This window comes from Hippocampus zosterae, chromosome 14, assembly GCF_025434085.1.
Source record: "Hippocampus zosterae strain Florida chromosome 14, ASM2543408v3, whole genome shotgun sequence".
Lineage (NCBI taxonomy): Eukaryota > Metazoa > Chordata > Actinopteri > Syngnathiformes > Syngnathidae > Hippocampus > Hippocampus zosterae.
The window spans coordinates 19,083,214-19,100,422 of record NC_067464.1 but is presented as its reverse complement, the minus strand read 5'-3'; the positions used below and the strand labels follow the sequence as shown (position 1 = coordinate 19,100,422).

General features: G+C 43.5%; 1 protein-coding gene across 2 annotated transcripts in view; it reads left to right on the top strand.

The window, feature by feature from the left end:
- Positions 1-17,209, top strand: part of adck1 (aarF domain containing kinase 1) — a 79,185-nt gene that overhangs the window by 50,535 nt on the left and 11,441 nt on the right. For both annotated transcript variants that reach the window (XM_052085763.1, XM_052085762.1), the window contains 4 exons: positions 87-245; positions 1,452-1,568; positions 6,784-6,933; positions 13,877-14,074. In XM_052085763.1, coding sequence (XP_051941723.1) covers positions 87-245; positions 1,452-1,568; positions 6,784-6,933; positions 13,877-14,074 — 624 coding nt within the window. The remainder of the gene's footprint in view (positions 1-86; positions 246-1,451; positions 1,569-6,783; positions 6,934-13,876; positions 14,075-17,209) is intronic.

Below are 17,209 nucleotides of genomic sequence, written 5' to 3'. Positions count from 1 at the left end.
TAGTTAATATCAGGACAAAAACATCTACTAACTACCCTTGTTTTCCCAGTAATGTATACTGATTTTAGTTCTGCTCTACTTTTAAGATGTTGGTAAGAGGAGTCCATTGGCTTTTCCCTGACTTTGCCTTTATGTGGTTGGTAGAAGAGGCGAAGAAAAACATGCCGCTGGAGCTGAACTTCCTTAATGAAGGACACAATTCAGAAATTGTATCAAACAAGCTGGCCCACTTGACCTTTCTCAAGGTAAACACATTTGATTTTCCTTTTTCTCATTTATGGATCATGGCTATGGGATTATTTTTAATACTTATCTGGTATGTAACCATGTTCTCTTTACGGGAATAGATGATTGCAAACTGGAAAGGTGTGTTTGAATGTAAGACCATTGTACTTAATATTTTACCGGTATTTTTTAATAGTGTCTAATAATGTTAAATGTCTTCAACATGCAGTACTTGTGTTCATCCCCCCACCCCCCCCCACACACACACACAAATTTATAATCTGATTGAGTGCACAGAAATAACTAACGAAAAACTATTCCCTATCCATTATTATTTAATTTCAGTGTATCGTGTCTGTTTGAGATCATTTACTGATTTGTCATTACGTCCGCGATACCAGTATTTTTTCAAATATTATCAAAACTATTATGCTGTGATATTAAAGGTTACTGATGGAACTCTAGTTCTCACATCTACAATAGTAACTACCGTATTTTGCACACTAAATGGCACACTTAAAAGCTCACAGCGCCCCTTAAAATCCAATGTGAAATTTTCCACTTCTTCCAGGAATCGTGAGTGTACTGAGCAGCAATGTTCTTGAGAGGCAAGACGGCTCCCTTCTGCCTGCTCTTCTCGTTAAGAGAATGTTGACAATGGTGTAAAGAGTCCACCTGACCAGTTCTATGGTTAGATTTTCAGAGCAGAAATACAGTAGAATGCTAGTGGGGCCGCAAAGAACTTAAAGTAAAGAAAGTGTCATGATACCTTGTTAAGAATTTGAATTGAAAAATGCTTGGAGCAAGTGACATGCTCTTACAGGAAAACGTTCTGCTGAAAAATAAATTGGCAGACGAAGAACACACATATGGTGCTGTGATTTCAATTATTTATTACATCCATCCAATTTCTGTACCTCTTACACTCAGTAGGGACACGTGAGATGGATCCTACCGCAGCTGCCTTTGGGCGAAAGGAGGATGAAACCATGAACTACATAGAAACAAATACTAATTCACACTCACATTCACACTTTTGGGTAATTTTGAGTCTTCGGTAAAAGACATGTTTTTGAAAAGTGGGACAAAGCCGGAGTATCCGAAGAAACCCCACGCAAGCATGGAGAAAACATGCAAACTCTCTGCAGGAAAGCCGAAGCCCTAGTTCAAACTACAAACCTCATAACTGTGAGATGGACGTCAAGCTTCTTTGCTGTTCTTTTTAGGTTCCTTTAATCCACTGGGACTTGTCCACAAAGAGGGTTCTGACCATGGAATTTGCTGACGGAGGGCAAGTCAATGACAGGGAGTACATGAAGGCGCATGGCATCAATGTCAATGAGGTAACACAAGCAGTGACACAGATCACCGTGAGACTGAGAATGCTGGAAGAGTTAGTTTGGCCGATTTTTCAAGAGCAGATATAAATCTAGTGAAACTAATTACTGAGTTACTCTAACACGGCGGTCTCCAACCCAAAATGTTGAAAGATATAGACATATTGGACTAAAAAAATAAAAGAAAAAAAATGTCTGAAACCGCAAAAAATTTAAAGCCTTATAATGAAGGCAACACTTCACTACACTGTATGTACTGTATCTATACGAGCTAAATTAGCCTCCTATCAAAATGGCTAAATTTGCTACAAATACACAATGGGCCTTCATGTTAAAATGTTTTTTTCCCCCGTAGTGCAGGGGTGCCCAACCTTTTTTAACGGAATATCTACTTTCCGATCAACCAGCCTCCCGAGATCGACCCGTGACAACACGCGTGCCATAATGAGCAACAGCCACAACGGCCCCTAAGATAAATGAGGCATGGGACGCACTTTTGCAGCGTGGTAACTATCATAGATGGTGTGTACCGTTTAAAAATGCTTCTCTCAGCCCTCCACATTCCCATTCTTTGCCAGGACCCTGGGTGAATTGTACATGAACGACTTTTTAGGGGTTCTTTTTACAACAGCCACGTGCATCCCGTCCTGCTAAACGTGTGTCACAAACTAAGATGCTAATCCTCGTTGACTGAAATGTAATATTTGTTCAACACGTTTTTCCAGCACTGGAAAACGTTAAGAATATTTGTGTCATGTTTGTCTTCCTACAGAAACCATATTAAAAGAAAAAATATATTTCCCTGCCCCATATTCTTCCATTTTCAAACATTTTTAGAAAAGCCCTAGGGAACCACTCGTGTGGCGCAAAAGAGCCGCATGCGGCTCCAGAGCCGCAGGTTGCCGATCCCCACGCTAACATAACAGGCTGGATGTTTGTACAGGAGTGCAGGACTGTTGTCATTGATTTTAATGTTAATTTGTACATTGTATACGGTGCTCGTTCAAGTCTCGAATGTGAAATGGCCGTACGTGCTGTCAATAACAAATTTAAAGTGAAAGCAAACAATTGAGATGAAATCTACTAAAATGTTTACGCTATTGTCGTGACTGCAAAAGTCCATCCATCTATTTTCTTCATCCTATTAGAGATTAGGTGAGCTGGATTTTCAGACTATTTTGGATGAGCGCAGCGTTCAACTATGGACACCCTGTTAGTCACTTAAGGGCATGCATTGTACAGACAGACAATTTACACATCCACTTACATTTGTAATGAGTGTATCCAAGCATGCTTGGTTAAGAATGTGTGGGGCACCATCATTTGCACAGACAATTCACACAAGCAGGGGAGACTGCCAACTTCACACAGAAAAGTCAGAACTGGGATTCAAACCAAAGACCTTTGACTGTGAGGCAGATGTGCTAACCATATGCTGCCCTGTTTAGGAAAAATCTTCAATGTTTAACTCCTTAAACCGTGGGCAACTTTGCCGAAAACGCCTGTGGAAAGGTGCCCCCAAAGTCAAATTTTAGCTCTTCTTGAACTATTTGGAGTCTCAGCATAGTTTTGGACACTTTTTTAAATACCGTATTTTCACGACTATAAGGCGCCATTAAAAGTCTTAAATTTTCTCCAAAATGGACAGGACGCCTTATGGTGCGGAGCGTCCTTTATATGCGCTGAGTTCCAAAATCTGACTGACAGCCGACACGCTGTTTATAGAGAAAAGGCGGAAGTGACTGTGGCCAGGCATGCAGGAGAGAAGTCGGCCAATCAGGGAAGGGTTGGCGTGTATATATACATATATGGAGAGGGAGAGAGACAGAGAGAGGGAGAGAGAGGACAGACAAGCTAGTCCGCCAATGGTGAAGGGTGGGCGTGTAAGTGGACGCCTCAAGCCAGTACCAACACTTGTATAGAGTGTGGCAATGTGCATTGTTGCAAAACAACTCCGGTTTTGGTTTCTAAGAACCCCTGAAAATAAATTCGACAAAAAGACACGCCTACGAAGCTCAGTTCAAACTTAAAGCCACCGGTTATGCTTTTGGCATGCGTGCCCATCTCACAGCAGCGGTGAAAAAAAAAGTCAAGCAAAGGAACTCTGAGCTTGCCGTTATTCCCGGAGGCTTGACTAAAGAACTCCAACCGCTGGACATTGGCATCAACCGGGCGTTCAAAGTAAAGTTGCAAACGGCATGGGAACAATGGATGATCGGTGGCAAACACAACTTTACAAAGAGTGAGAGGCAGCGCTTGGCGAGTTACGCCACAATACGCAACAACGAGAGGGAACGCAGCGTTTTTGATGGATTACGGTACTTGCACAATTGTTCAATTCTTTCTACACACACGCGCTGCCACCATGTTTCGCTCTGTTCTTTACTTTCAAATGTGGGAAAGCTTCACACGGGAGATGGCTAAATAAAATACACCCGAACTCAGTTCTGCTTTCGTTGCCTTTTTAAAAACGTGTTTTTAGCTTATCTGTATATCTTGGCATGCTACCGTATGCTTCAAGCTAACGTGATAGAGTCCGCGCATGCATGCCGTATGTTTAAGCTGGCGTATGTTTTACCACTGTAAAACTGCGGCCATTAGTATGATGCGTCCTGTGTATGTGTAAAATACAGAAATGTCACCCATTAATGAGACTGCGGCCATTAGTACGATGCGTCGAATAGTCGTGAAAATACGGTATTAAAAATGTCACATTATGGATATTTCTCCCATACAGTAAGAATTTGTGTAAGTGCTCCTGTCACCGAACTATGGATGTTTGAAAACAGAAGAAAAGGGCAAATCTTATGTTCGTCTAATTTCTTTTCACAATATCTGCCTTGAAAATGGATTTAGAATGTTGATTAGGACTTGAAAACACTACAGGATCAAAGATTACCGTATTTTCACGACTATAAGGCGCTATTAAAAGTCTAAAATTTTCTCCAAAATGGACAGGACGCCTTATAATGCGATGCGTCTTTTCTATGAGCCGAGTTCCAAAATCTGGCTGAGACCCGACATGCTGTTTATATAGAGAAAAGGCGGAAGTGAGGTCGGCCAATCAGTGAAGTGCGGGGAATCGGTCGGCCAATCAGTGAAGTGCGTCCGCGCACTTATATTTACATATCTCTCTCTCCATAATTTACATATATGAAGAGAGGTGGACGTGAGGGAGGACAGGCACGCAGGGGGTGGGTCCGGCAATGAGTGAAGGGTGGGCGTGTAAGGCACGCCTCTAGCAGGTACCAGCACATGTATAAAATGTAAGTGTGTGCATTATTGCAAAACAACTTCGGTTTTGGTTTTCAAGAACCCCCGAAAATGAGTTCCACAAAGAGACACGCCTACGAAGCGCAATTCAAGCTCCAAGCCATCGGTTATGCAGTGAAACACGGGAATCGAGCAGCCGCCAGAGAATTTAATATCAACGAATCCATGGTTCGCAAATGGAGGAAGCAGGAGAACGAGCTTCGCCAAGTCAAAAAGACCAAGCGCAGTTTCCGTGGAAATAAGGCGAGGTGGCCAGAGTTGGAAGACCAACTGGAGCGGTGGATTCTTGATCAAAGAGCAGCCGGCAGAAGCGTCTCCACGGTCACCATTCGACTAAGGGCGAAAACGTTAGCCGAAGAATTAAAAATTGAACATTTTCAAGGAGGTCCGTCTTGGTGCTTTCGCTTTATGAAACGGCGCCATCTATCTATGAGAGTGAAGACGACCGTGGCTCAGCAACTTCCAGCGGACTACAAAGAAAAGCTGGCCGTTTTCCGCACCTACTGCAGTAAAAAGATTGTCGACAAACGCATCCAGCCTAACCACATTACCAACATGGACGAGGTCCCGCTGACTTTCGACATCCCGGTGAACCACACTGTGGAGAAGAAGGGGACCAGCACGGTTGCGATACGCACAACGGGGCACCAGAAGTCAGCTTTCACTGTCGTTCTTGCTTGTCATGCTAACGGACATAAACTGCCACCTATGGTGATTTTCAAGCGAAAGACGCTGCCGAAAGAAAAGTTTCCAGCCGGCGTCATCGTGAAAGCAAACCAAAAGGGCTGGATGGACGAGGAGAAAATGAGAGAGTGGCTAAGTGAGGTGTATGTTAAGAGACCGGATGGCTTTTTCCATGCCTCGCCGTCACTCTTGATTTGCGACTCCATGCGTGCCCATCTCACACCAGCGGTGAAAGACAAAGTCAAGCAAATGAACTCCGAGCTTGCCGTCATTCCCGGAGGCTTGACGAAAGAACTCCAACCGCTGGACATCGGCATCAACCGGGCGTTCAAGGTGAAGTTGCGAGCGGCATGGGAAAAATGGATGATCGATGGCGAACACAGCTTCACGAAGAGTGGGAGGCAGCGCCGGGCTAGTTACGCCAAGATCTGTGAATGGATTGTAGCTGCTTGGACGAACGTTGCTCCTAGTACAGTTGTTCGAGCTTTTGGCAAAGCCGGCATCATTTCCGTGGAGCCACATGACGACGAGAGTGACTCTGACAACGAGGGGGAACCCGGCGGTTTGGATGGATTACCGATACTTGCACAATTGTTTAATTCGGAGACAGAAGATGACGACTTTGATGGCTTTCTGAGTGATGCTTGAGCAAAAAACGTGAGTACCTTGTAAATAAAATACACCCGAACTCAGTTCTGCTTTCGTTGCCTTTTTAAAAACGTGTTTTAGCTTCGAGCTTCAGTGTGTGCTTCAAGCTAACGTGTTAGCGAACGTGTTAGCATGCATGCATGCCGTATGTTTAAGCGTATGTTTTACCACTTTAAAACTGCGCCTATTCGTGCGGTGCGTCCTGTATATGTGTAAAATACAGAAATGTCACCCATTAATGAGACTGCGGCCATTGGTACGGTGCGTCGAATAGTCGTGAAAATACGGTAAGTCTCCCTAAGCTCCGGATCAAATTTAACAATTTAAATCTCAAGAAACTCATCTTTTAAAATATGGATAATATCTTCACACATATACTTAGCTGACGACGTAAATCATCAATTTGTTTTGACACATGATGGAGGGCCCTTCGGTGGGCCCGCCTAACTTATCGTATTTTAACATTCAAAAGGCAGGAAAAACAAAGTGGGTGCAACAAGCTGTGGGAACAGCAGATTGTGCTTGCAATTGTGTTTGTTTGGGGTTGTTTTTGGGATGCATCGAAAGGTCTTTCAATTTTGTTCTGCAAAAACTTTTCTTTTGTGTTTTTCAACAGATTTCAGAAAACCTGGGCAAAATGTACAGTGAAATGATTTTCATCCACGGCTTTGTTCACTGTGACCCCCACCCTGGCAATGTGTTGGTTCGAAAGTGTCAAAAAAGCAAGAAGACCGAGATCATCCTACTCGATCATGGCCTTTATCAGGTTAGAAATCTTGAAGCGTCACAAAGCACACATAACAGAAAAATGTTTCAATTTTGTTGTCCATTTTTCATGTGCTGACTGGGGCCTTGGCGTAAAAAGATTTATCAGCAAACACACATACGTACGTTGTGGGATGCACGTAAAAATCTGTTGCTGTCGCACACACTTACACACCGGCCGAGAGACAGACAGACAGCCACATTTATTGGAGCCCCAACAGACTAAAAGCTTTTTGATAAACAACTCCTTTGATGTGTTCTTTAGCAGAGGTGCTGTGTTCAAATTGTACACAACCACTGTGTGCTCTAATGACACGCAATGCACAAATGCTTTTAAATTGACAGCATTCATTAACAAGAATTTGCACAAAAAAATAAATAAATAAAGAAGAATGCAATCAGAATTTATTCTTGGAGAACAGATGTGACCATTGTGTGGCTTTGTGTCTCACAGTGTGATTGATTCAAAATTTTTCGGTCAGAATACCAGTACGGACAGTTTGTTTGTTGCCCTTACGTCACAACTCGCTTCTACCTATGATATCAAACTATGGATTTAAGCAGTAATTAACACTTAGCCATACAAACACATTTGTGAGAAATTTTGAATTTTAAAGATGCAATTATGTATTCTGGCGCACCAGTCCCTCCAAATTGCCAGAATCATAATATAAAATGTTTGTATATACAATGCATTTCCAAATTCTGCACAGTTTCAAAGAATGTAAAGATTAGACATCTTGCCAGCCAAAGAGCAGAAATGCCAAAGTAAAATTTCAACATTTTTGGAAAACGAGAAAAAGCGCAATTTTTAGACCATGCCTTGGGTTTGTTTTTGTTTTTTTTGTTTTTTTGGATACAGGTATTGTAATAAAACACTCACCCAGATGTGTGAACAAGTTAGCTAAAAGAAAAATACCCTTCCTTAATTGCTTAACAAATAAAAGTGATTTTGGCCTTTTTTTTCCTCCATCCATCCATCCATCCATCCATCTTCTACCGCTTATCCGGGGGCAACAGCTTTAGCAGGGAAGCCCAGACTTCGCTCTCCCTAGCTACTTCTTCCAGCTCTCCCCGGGGGATCCCGAGGCATTCCCAGGCCAACTGGGTGACATAGTCTCTCCAGTGTGTCCTGGGTCTTCCTCGGGGTCTCCTCCCGGTGGGACATGCCCGGAACACCTCACCACGGAGGCGTTCAGGAGGGATCCGAATCGGATGCCCAAGCCATCTCATCTGGCTCCTCTCGATGTGGAGGAGAAGCGGCCGGACTCTGAGCCCCTCCCGGATGACCGAGCTTCTCACCTTATCTCTAAGGGAGAGCCCAGACACCCTGCGGAGAAAACTAATTTTGGCCGCTTGTATCCGGGATCTCGTTCTTTCGGTCACGACCCATAGCTCGTGACCATAGATGAGGGTTGGAACATAGATCGACCGGTAAATTGAGAGCTTCGCCCTTTGGCTCAGCTCCTTCTTCAACACGACAGACCGATACAACGTCCGCATCACAGCAGACGCTGCACCGATCCGCATGTCAATCTCTCGCTCAATCCTGCCCTCACTCGTGAACAAGACCCTAGATACTTAAACTCCCCCACTTGGGACAAGATCTATCTTGGGGCAGCCTCGGCGGAGTCCTTCCCTCACTGGAAACGATTCCAACTTACTGCCGGCAATGCGAACCAAACTCTGACATTGAGAGTTGTATAGTGACCGAACAGCCCGTATCCGGTGGTTCGGTACCCCATACCCACGAAGCACCCCCCACAGAACTCCCCGAGGGACACGGTCAAACGCCTTCTCCAAGTCCACAAAACACATGTAGACTGGTTGGGCGAATTCCCACATACCCTCGAGGACCCTGCTAAGGGTGTAGAGCTGGTCCACTGTTCCACGGCCGGGATGAAAACCACACTGGTCCTCCTCAATCTGAGGCTCGACTTCCTGACGGACCCTCCTCTCCAGCACCCCTGAAACTCCGGCGGATCTCATCCACCCCTGGGACCTTGCCATCGAGGAGCTTTTTAACCACATCGGTGACTTCAACCACAGAGATAGGAGAGCCCACCTCAGGGTCCCCAGATTCTGCTTCCCCCAAGGAAGACGTGTTGGTGGAGTTGAGGAGGTCTTCGAAGTACTCTCTAATTGACTGAATCAATGTCCCCCACCTCCCCCGGAACATGGGAAAAGCTCTGTTGGAGGTGGGGGTTGAAACTCCTTCTGACAGGGGATTCCGCCAGACGCTCCCAACAAATCCTCACAATACGTTTGGGTCTGCCAGGACGAACCGACATCTTGCCCCACCATCGGAGCCTACTCACCACCACATGGTGATCAGTTGACAGCTCCGCCCTTCTCTTCACCCGAGTGTCCAAAACATGCAGCCGCAAATCCGATGATACAACCACAAAGTCGATCATCGAACTACGGCCTAGGGTGTCCTGGTGCCAAGTGCACATATGGACTCCCTTATGTTTGAACAAGGTGTTCGTTATGGACAGTCCGTGGCGAGCACAGAAGTCCAATAACAAAACACCACGCGAGTTCTGATCGGGGGGGCCGTTCCTCCCAATCACGCCCCTCCAGGTCTCACTGTCATTGCCCACGTGAGTATTGAAGTCCCCCAGCAGAACAAGGGAGTCCCCAGCAGGAGTACTCTCCAGCACACCCTCCAAGGACTCCAAAAAGTGTGGGTGTGCTGAGCTGCTGTTTGGTGCATATGCACAAACAACAGTCATGACCCGTACCCCTACCCAAAGGCGGAGGGAGGCAACCCTCTCGTCTACCGGTGTGAACCCCAATGTACAGGCACTGAGCCGGAGGGCAATGAGCATGCCCACACCTGCTCTGCACCTCTCACCGTGAGCAACTCCAGAGTGGAAGAGAGTCCAACGCCTCTCGAGAGAATTGGTACCTGAACCCAGGCTGTGTGTGGAGGCAAGTCCGACTATATCCAGTCGGAACTTCTCTGCCTCACACACCAGCTCGGGCTCCTTCCCTGCCAGAGAGGTGACATTCCATGTCCCAAGAGCTAGTTTCTGCAGCCGAGGATCGGACCGCCAGGGCCCCCGCCTTTGGCTGCCGCCCAGCTCGCATTGCACCAGACCCCTTTGACCCCTCCCACGGGTGGTGAGACCATAAGAAGGGGGACCCACGTTGCCTCTTCGGACTGAGCCCGGCCAGGCCCCATGGGTGTAGGCCCGGCCACCAGGCGCTTGCCAACGAGCCCCACCTCCAGGCCTGGCTCCAGAGGGGGGCCCCGGTGACCCGCGTCCGGGCAAGGGAAACTGAGTGCCATTGATTTTAATTATCATAAGGGGTTTATGATTCATGCTTTGTCTGGTCCCTCACCTAGGACCTGTTTGCCATGGGTGACCCTGCCAGGGGCACAAAGCCCCAGACAACTTAGCTCCTAGGATCATTGTTTTTTTTCCTCCGACATAAAAATGCAAACAACATAACCAATGTTGGATCACTCGACTAAATATGACAAAGTGTAACTTGTCAAGACTTAACCAAGTTCTTTCTTTCATGTTTAACCACTGCTGTCCTTTCCCACCGTTAGAGGGACACATGATTGGGCAGAACATTGGCACCTATATAAGAGGTCTATGTAAAAATTATTTCAGCATTAAAAGTACAGTATTTTCTACTCTAAGGCGCTCCGGAGTATAAGGCGTAGCTTCAATGAATGTCCTGTTTTAGAACAGTTTTCAGATATAGGCTGCACTGCATTATAAGGCACATAGAATAGAAGCTACAATCGTGGCTGCAGTTGCTTTATGGATCCTCTAGATGGAGCTACGCCAAAGTGAATACAATACAATTCAGCTTTATTTATATAGAGTCCTGGTTGTGGTTGTTATGCATCCACTAGATGGCGCTATGCTAAAGGGAATACAATACAATGCAGCTTTATTTATATCGAGCCATCACAACCGCTGCCGCTGGAAAAAGCCCTTTTCAGAACATTTAAAATACTACCTCTAAGAAATCAGAATACTGATCCATATGTAGCTCCCTCAGGATGTAGCATGAAGAACGACACGAAGTCCATAAAAATAAAGGGTTTATTTAGTGGTGTCAGCTCCTTTTCTGCAGGTGGCGAAAAACTTATTTTCATTAAATATCTGAAAACTTTGAAAATTTCATCTGTGCGATACGGTATGTTTCACATTCAGTACATTTGACAATAAAGTTTAATCCAATCCAATCCAATACATTTTGTTGCCATTTGAATGCAATTTTTGGATATTATTTACAATGTATGTCTAACAATGTTGAATGGCTAAATTGTGTCCGGTCCTCCGCTGAAAATGCAAGCTCATATTATTTTCCTGATAGAGCCTTTGAGTGAAAAATAGGCCATCCCAGCTGGATGATCCCAGTGTTTACTTGTCGTTGCTAGCTACTTGCTAGCAAAAAATGCAAAAAATATGGTTTACAGTTGAAATACTGTATTTGTTTGTTTGTTTGTTTATTGAACATAAAACATATACAGTAATAATTTGACAGAAAATAAGGTAGATAAAAAAGTAAAAAGAAAGAAATCAGTCTTCATTCAACACAGTTATTATGTTCAAGGGAGTAGGATGAAGTAAAAAACGTATCTAGTCCTATTGTAAAGTGTCCTTGGGTGTCTTGAAAGGCGCTTATAAATAAAATTTATTATTATTATTATTACCCCGTTATGTGTTTATATCTACTAAATCATTTTTATATCAATCAGAAAAGAAAAAGTAAGAAGAAGTCTCCATTAAGGCTCATACTTTACCCTTAACCGTGATATTTTTACAACTTTTGGTTTGTATCGAGATTATATACATCCTCACCCTGGCACTCTTGTGTCAATTTTCTCTTGTATTCATAATGGATATTTCAATACCTTTCTTTATTTATCAACTTAGTTCTGATTTATCATTATATTTAATGTTTAGAATTTATCATTTTAACTCTGATTTATGTAGGTTGTTTGTACTATTTTTTTGAATTTGTTTTTGAACTCAGCAAGCGATTTACTCATTTTTAGGTCCGTTTCGAGATTATTCCACAGATTAACACCTTTGCTAGATACACTTCTTTGCTTGATTTTTGTTCTTGTTTTAAGTTTTTTGAATAAGTTGGTACCTCTTAATTCATAGTTGCTTTCTCGAATTTCGAAAAACTTCTGAATGTTTTGGCAGAGCAGGTTATTGTGTGCTTTGTACATTAATTGGGCGATTTTAAAGTCAACCAGGTCATAAAATTTCATCGTATTTAATTTGATAAATAGTGGATTTGTGGGTTCCGTATATTTTGATCTATTAATAATTCGAATTGCTTTTTTTTGTAGTTTGAGAATAGGGAGTGTGTTTGTTTTGCAGGCATTTCCCCATATTTGGTAAGTAGGTCATATATGGTAATAATGAAGTGTATAATGTGTACAAAGATCTCTTATTTAGCACTTCCTTGGTTTTGTAGAGGATCCCTACGGTCTTGGCTATTTTTCTTTTTATGTTATCGATATGTGGTTTCCAACATAGTTTTGAGTCTATTACTAATCCGAGAAACTTGGTTTCATACGCTCTTTCTATTTCAATTGAGTTTACCATAATTTTAGCTTGGTGTTTGATTGGTCCTGTGCCAAAAATAATTAACTTCGATTTTTTCAGGTTAAGTGACAATTTATTTCTGTCGAACCAGTTTTTTAATTTGTTTAATTCGTTTTCTACGGTTGTCAGGAGCTGTTTCAGATTTATTCCAGAACAGTAGAAAGTTGTATCATCAGCAAATAGGACACATTTAAATAGTTTTGAGACCTTGCAGATTTCATCTATATATATATATATTGCGCGTCGTCCCGCACGCGGTCTGTCCTTCCGTCTCTCCCTTTTCAAAACGTACCTACTTCACCGCGCCGCCACTGCGCCGCTCAGGCAGTGGCTCACTACGATCGTGCGGCCATCTTAGCGAAAAAGTGTTGTCTACCCACAAGCATTGCAATGAAATTGTTAGTTATTTAGTAGAGCTAAACATCTCTTTATTTTCGCGATAAGCAATGAAGATGAACAAAAAGTTGAACCAAGCAACAACACTTTTGTGGGCCAAAGGCCCACCTTACCAGCCTTCCGCAGGAACTAGCTGATGAGCCGCCCGGAGGGCGGCGCACCAGCTAGTTTATATATAAGATGAATAGTTTTGGACCAAGCACTGACCCCTGAGGAACTCCGTAAGTGATTTTCAGTTTATTCGTTTTTTTATTGTTGAGTTGCACGTACTGATATGTTTTCTAAATAACTTTTTATCCATTTATAAGCTACACCTCTAATGCCATCTCTTTCTAGTTTTTTCAATAATATACTGTGATCTATTGTGTCAAAAGCTTTTTTTAGATCTAGGAAAACCCCAACAGTAAATTCTTTGTTGTCTATATAAGTGGCTATTGCTTCCACAATACATACACACTGTACATACCGTAGTTAATAATCCAATTAATGGACTGAAATTACATTTAGTGTCTGGAAATATTTTGAAATATGAACTCGTAGCATATGAAAGCGAATCAAAGAGAAGCACTAATGCTTCACTCGCTATACGAGTAATTGAGCTTTACTCTTATTTTACTCCCTTTTTACGATTTTCACCCAATTCCACAAACTCCAATAAGTAATAAAATCCAAGCAGTAATTCAAGAAAATGTGAAAACCTTTTGTGTCTTATATGTTGTGTTGTATTATTTTGTCATTTTATGTTAACTGTTCTTTTGATGGTGGCGCGGGCACCCGCAGTGGCTCCTCTTGTTTGTTGTCTTATCTGGTTGAGAGGGAAGAACTTTCATCTGTGCCGTATGTTGCACATACGGCACATTTGACAATTGAGTTGACTTGACTTGGTTGCAATGCAATATATACTGTACTATGTATTTTATTTAACAAGCAATTGTCACTTTGAATACTTTTTGTACCCAGGTCTTACAACCAGACTTCAGAGTAAACTACTGCCGGCTCTGGCAGTCTCTGATTCAACAGGACATGCCTGGGGTGGAGCGTTACAGTCGCAAACTGGGAGCTGGTGACCTATATCCACTGTTTGCTTGTGTACTCACCGCTCGTTCCTGGACTGCCGTCAACTCTGGTATCAGTTCTGTCCCTGTCACACTCTCAGAGGTAGGATTTCTATTGGTTCGACAGATTTCCAACAGGCAAGAGGTTTCGAAGAGTGAAACCACACAACTGAGTTTTAATTATATAAAATTTTAAACAGGACTTGGCTCTTGGCGCAAATTCTGGTTACTTCCCACTTTTTTTTTTCCGCTCACTTTCTCAGGTGGACAGCATTCGACTGGTTACATTTGATTGCACAGCACATTTCTCGGTTGCTCTTAAAATAAGGCACTCTTGCTCCGTCATTGGGTCTTATATGCCAAGAGATTAAAAAGATCAATGTTTCTTTCGGATTCCAAAAATAATTATGCGCCAGGGCCGGGAGATATTCACTGTGTGGTTACTGTAAGTGCAATAGAGCCAAGCATTTTTCTCACTCTTAAACAGCTTCTTCGGCATTTTTTTCTGACATCACTAGAGCGCTGCTATAAATGTTATTATTCAAGTTGATTTGCCATCGTGGTAGACAACTGAGTCGTACAGAGACCCTCAGCGCCACTCAGCAACGCTCCACCATTCCATGGTCACCTCCCTTCACCACCTACACAATGAATGGGGTTGACAATAGGGGTGTTCACACGGCATCGGTAGACTATGTCACCCAGCTTGCCTGGGAACGACTCGGGATCCCCCGGGGAGAGCTGAAGAAGTAGCTAGGGAGAGGGAAGTCTGGGCTTCCCTGCTAAAGCTGTTGCCCCCACGACCCGGCCCCAGATAAGCGGTAGATGATGGATGGATGGATGGATGGATGGATGGATGGATGGATGGGTCTATCAGACACCGTAAAAGGATGAGAGAGAGAGAAACAACAACAAAGGAACAAACTACACAAACAACTCCGTGACAGTCCAGTCTCCTACAAAAGGAAAGATGACGGACGTACAACAGAGCACGAAAGCAACGCATTCTACCCGTATGTGATCAACTCTTCTCACGCATAGCGAGTCTACCCCTGTAGCGTTCACACGCCCCATTTTATATCGGTGTTGCCCCGCAAACTAGCATTTACTCCGGAGTAAATTTTTAAACCACCTCCTGTTTAAACTGTTTTCAGTGTCTACACTGGTATAACTTTGTACATGTGAACGCTCTACGGGGGGCAGCCCCGGTGCCACACCGGAGTTAAAGTTGCCGTGTGAACACTCCTAAAGGCGCGCTAAGTTCAGAATTGAAAGGGTTCTAAGAATGTGCACTAACAAGACAAAAGTTTTTGGAAGATGTATATCTTGTTACAATTTGAGTTAATGTTACACCCCATTTCAGAAAAAGAACAACATACCAAAAATCTAACATTGTGCTGGTTGTGTGGCTGCTTTGTAAAGGGCAAAATTCAGTCATTAGTACATCACTTCGAGTGGAAGTACACCTGGTTTATGCAGCAGGACAATGATCGGAAATACACTACAACGTTGACTTCCAAATGTCTTAAAAACAAATTGTCGCTGTCCTATGAAAAGCATGTCTGTCCATTTTTGTCATTTTTACTGGAATGGGGCGTGAGCATTTCAAACATGCCATTAAATTAAACATCCATCCATCCATTTTCAAACCGCTTAATCCTCATTAGGGTCGCGGGGGGTGCTGGAGCCTATCCCAGCCGTCTTCGGGCAGTAGGTGGGGGACACCCTGAACCGTTTGCCAGCCAATCGCAGGGCACACATAGACGAACAACCACGTGCACTCAAACTCACACCGAGGGACAATTTAGTGTGTTCAATCAGCCTGCCAATCATGTTTTTGGAACGTGGGAGTAAACGGAGTACCCGGAAAAATCCCACGCAGGCCCGGAGAACATGTAAACTCCACACAGGGAGGCCGTAGCTGGAATTGAACCCGGTACCCCTCCACTGTGAAGTCAACGTCCTAACCGCTGGACTACCGGGCCACCCTTAATGTAATTTTTTTTTTTTTTTTTTTTTTTTTTATGACAGAAATGGAGATACGTGCTTTTCACAGTATGGTGACAAAACCAAGGTTTAGGTGACACCTAGTTCAAGGATGGACTTGAATCTGATTGAAATGCTGTGGCATAACCCAAAAAACCCTCCAGGGTTGCTGAATTAAAAATATATTTCCACATGGATGTCAGTCATTCATCGTGAGTTACAGAAAATGCTTGATCTCAGTTGGTCGCTGCTGAGGTTGGCCCAACCAATTTTTAGGTGTACGGGACACTTCCTTTTTTACATAGAGCCAGGTACTTGCAGCTTTGAATATTTTATCTCCTTTAGTAAAACTATCCATTGAAAACTGCAGTTTTTGTTTACTTGGTTGATGTTTATTTGATAAATACAGTGCTGTGAAACAGTATTTACCCCTTTTTTATTTCTGTTCTTTGCATATTTTTCACCAATAATGGTTTCAGTTCATCAAATCAATTTTAATATCACACAGCGGCTCCGCGGACGGCCCGGTGGCCAACTGTGTAGCGCGCCGACCTCGCAGTGCAGAGGTGCAGGATTTGATTCCGGCTTCGACCTTCCTCTGTGGAGTTTGCATGTCTGTGTGCCCTTTGATGGGCTGGCAGCCGGTTCAGGGTGTTCGCCGCCTTCTACCTGAAGACGGCTGGGATAGGCTCCAGCACTCCCCATGCCCTTGTGAGGATAAAGCGGTTCAGAAAAAGGATGGATGGATGGATCTTAAGTGACGTACCTATATTGATAAGGTTTTACCTGGAAAATGTTATTTTCTGAGATTGCTGTTTCCCAACAAAAGTGCTGAGAACCATTTTGTGATAAAATTACTTTTTCAGACATTTTACTCGCTCAGGCCACCACTACCCCATGTCTCTTGCATAAAATAACTTGGATCTTTCCATTAGAGAGGAAACCCTGAAATTGCTCGCACCAATTTCCCCTCCTGCTGGCTGCGTTCCCTTTGTCTTGTGCACTTCCTATTATTGCTGCACTTGCTATGAAATTCCTTATTGTCGCTTTGCAGATGCAAATGAGAACAGTTCTCTCAGTCCCACTGACAGCTGTGAGGCTTGCTATATTTCCTCCCATAATTGCGACTAATTGTTATTCTTCAAGCAGAGCACAAACTGCTTCTGTTGTGACTGTGGTGACTGTTTATCACGCGCTGAGGATGGCATGTTGTCTTTTGACCCTGGTGTGTATCCTGCATGTTTTTCTATAG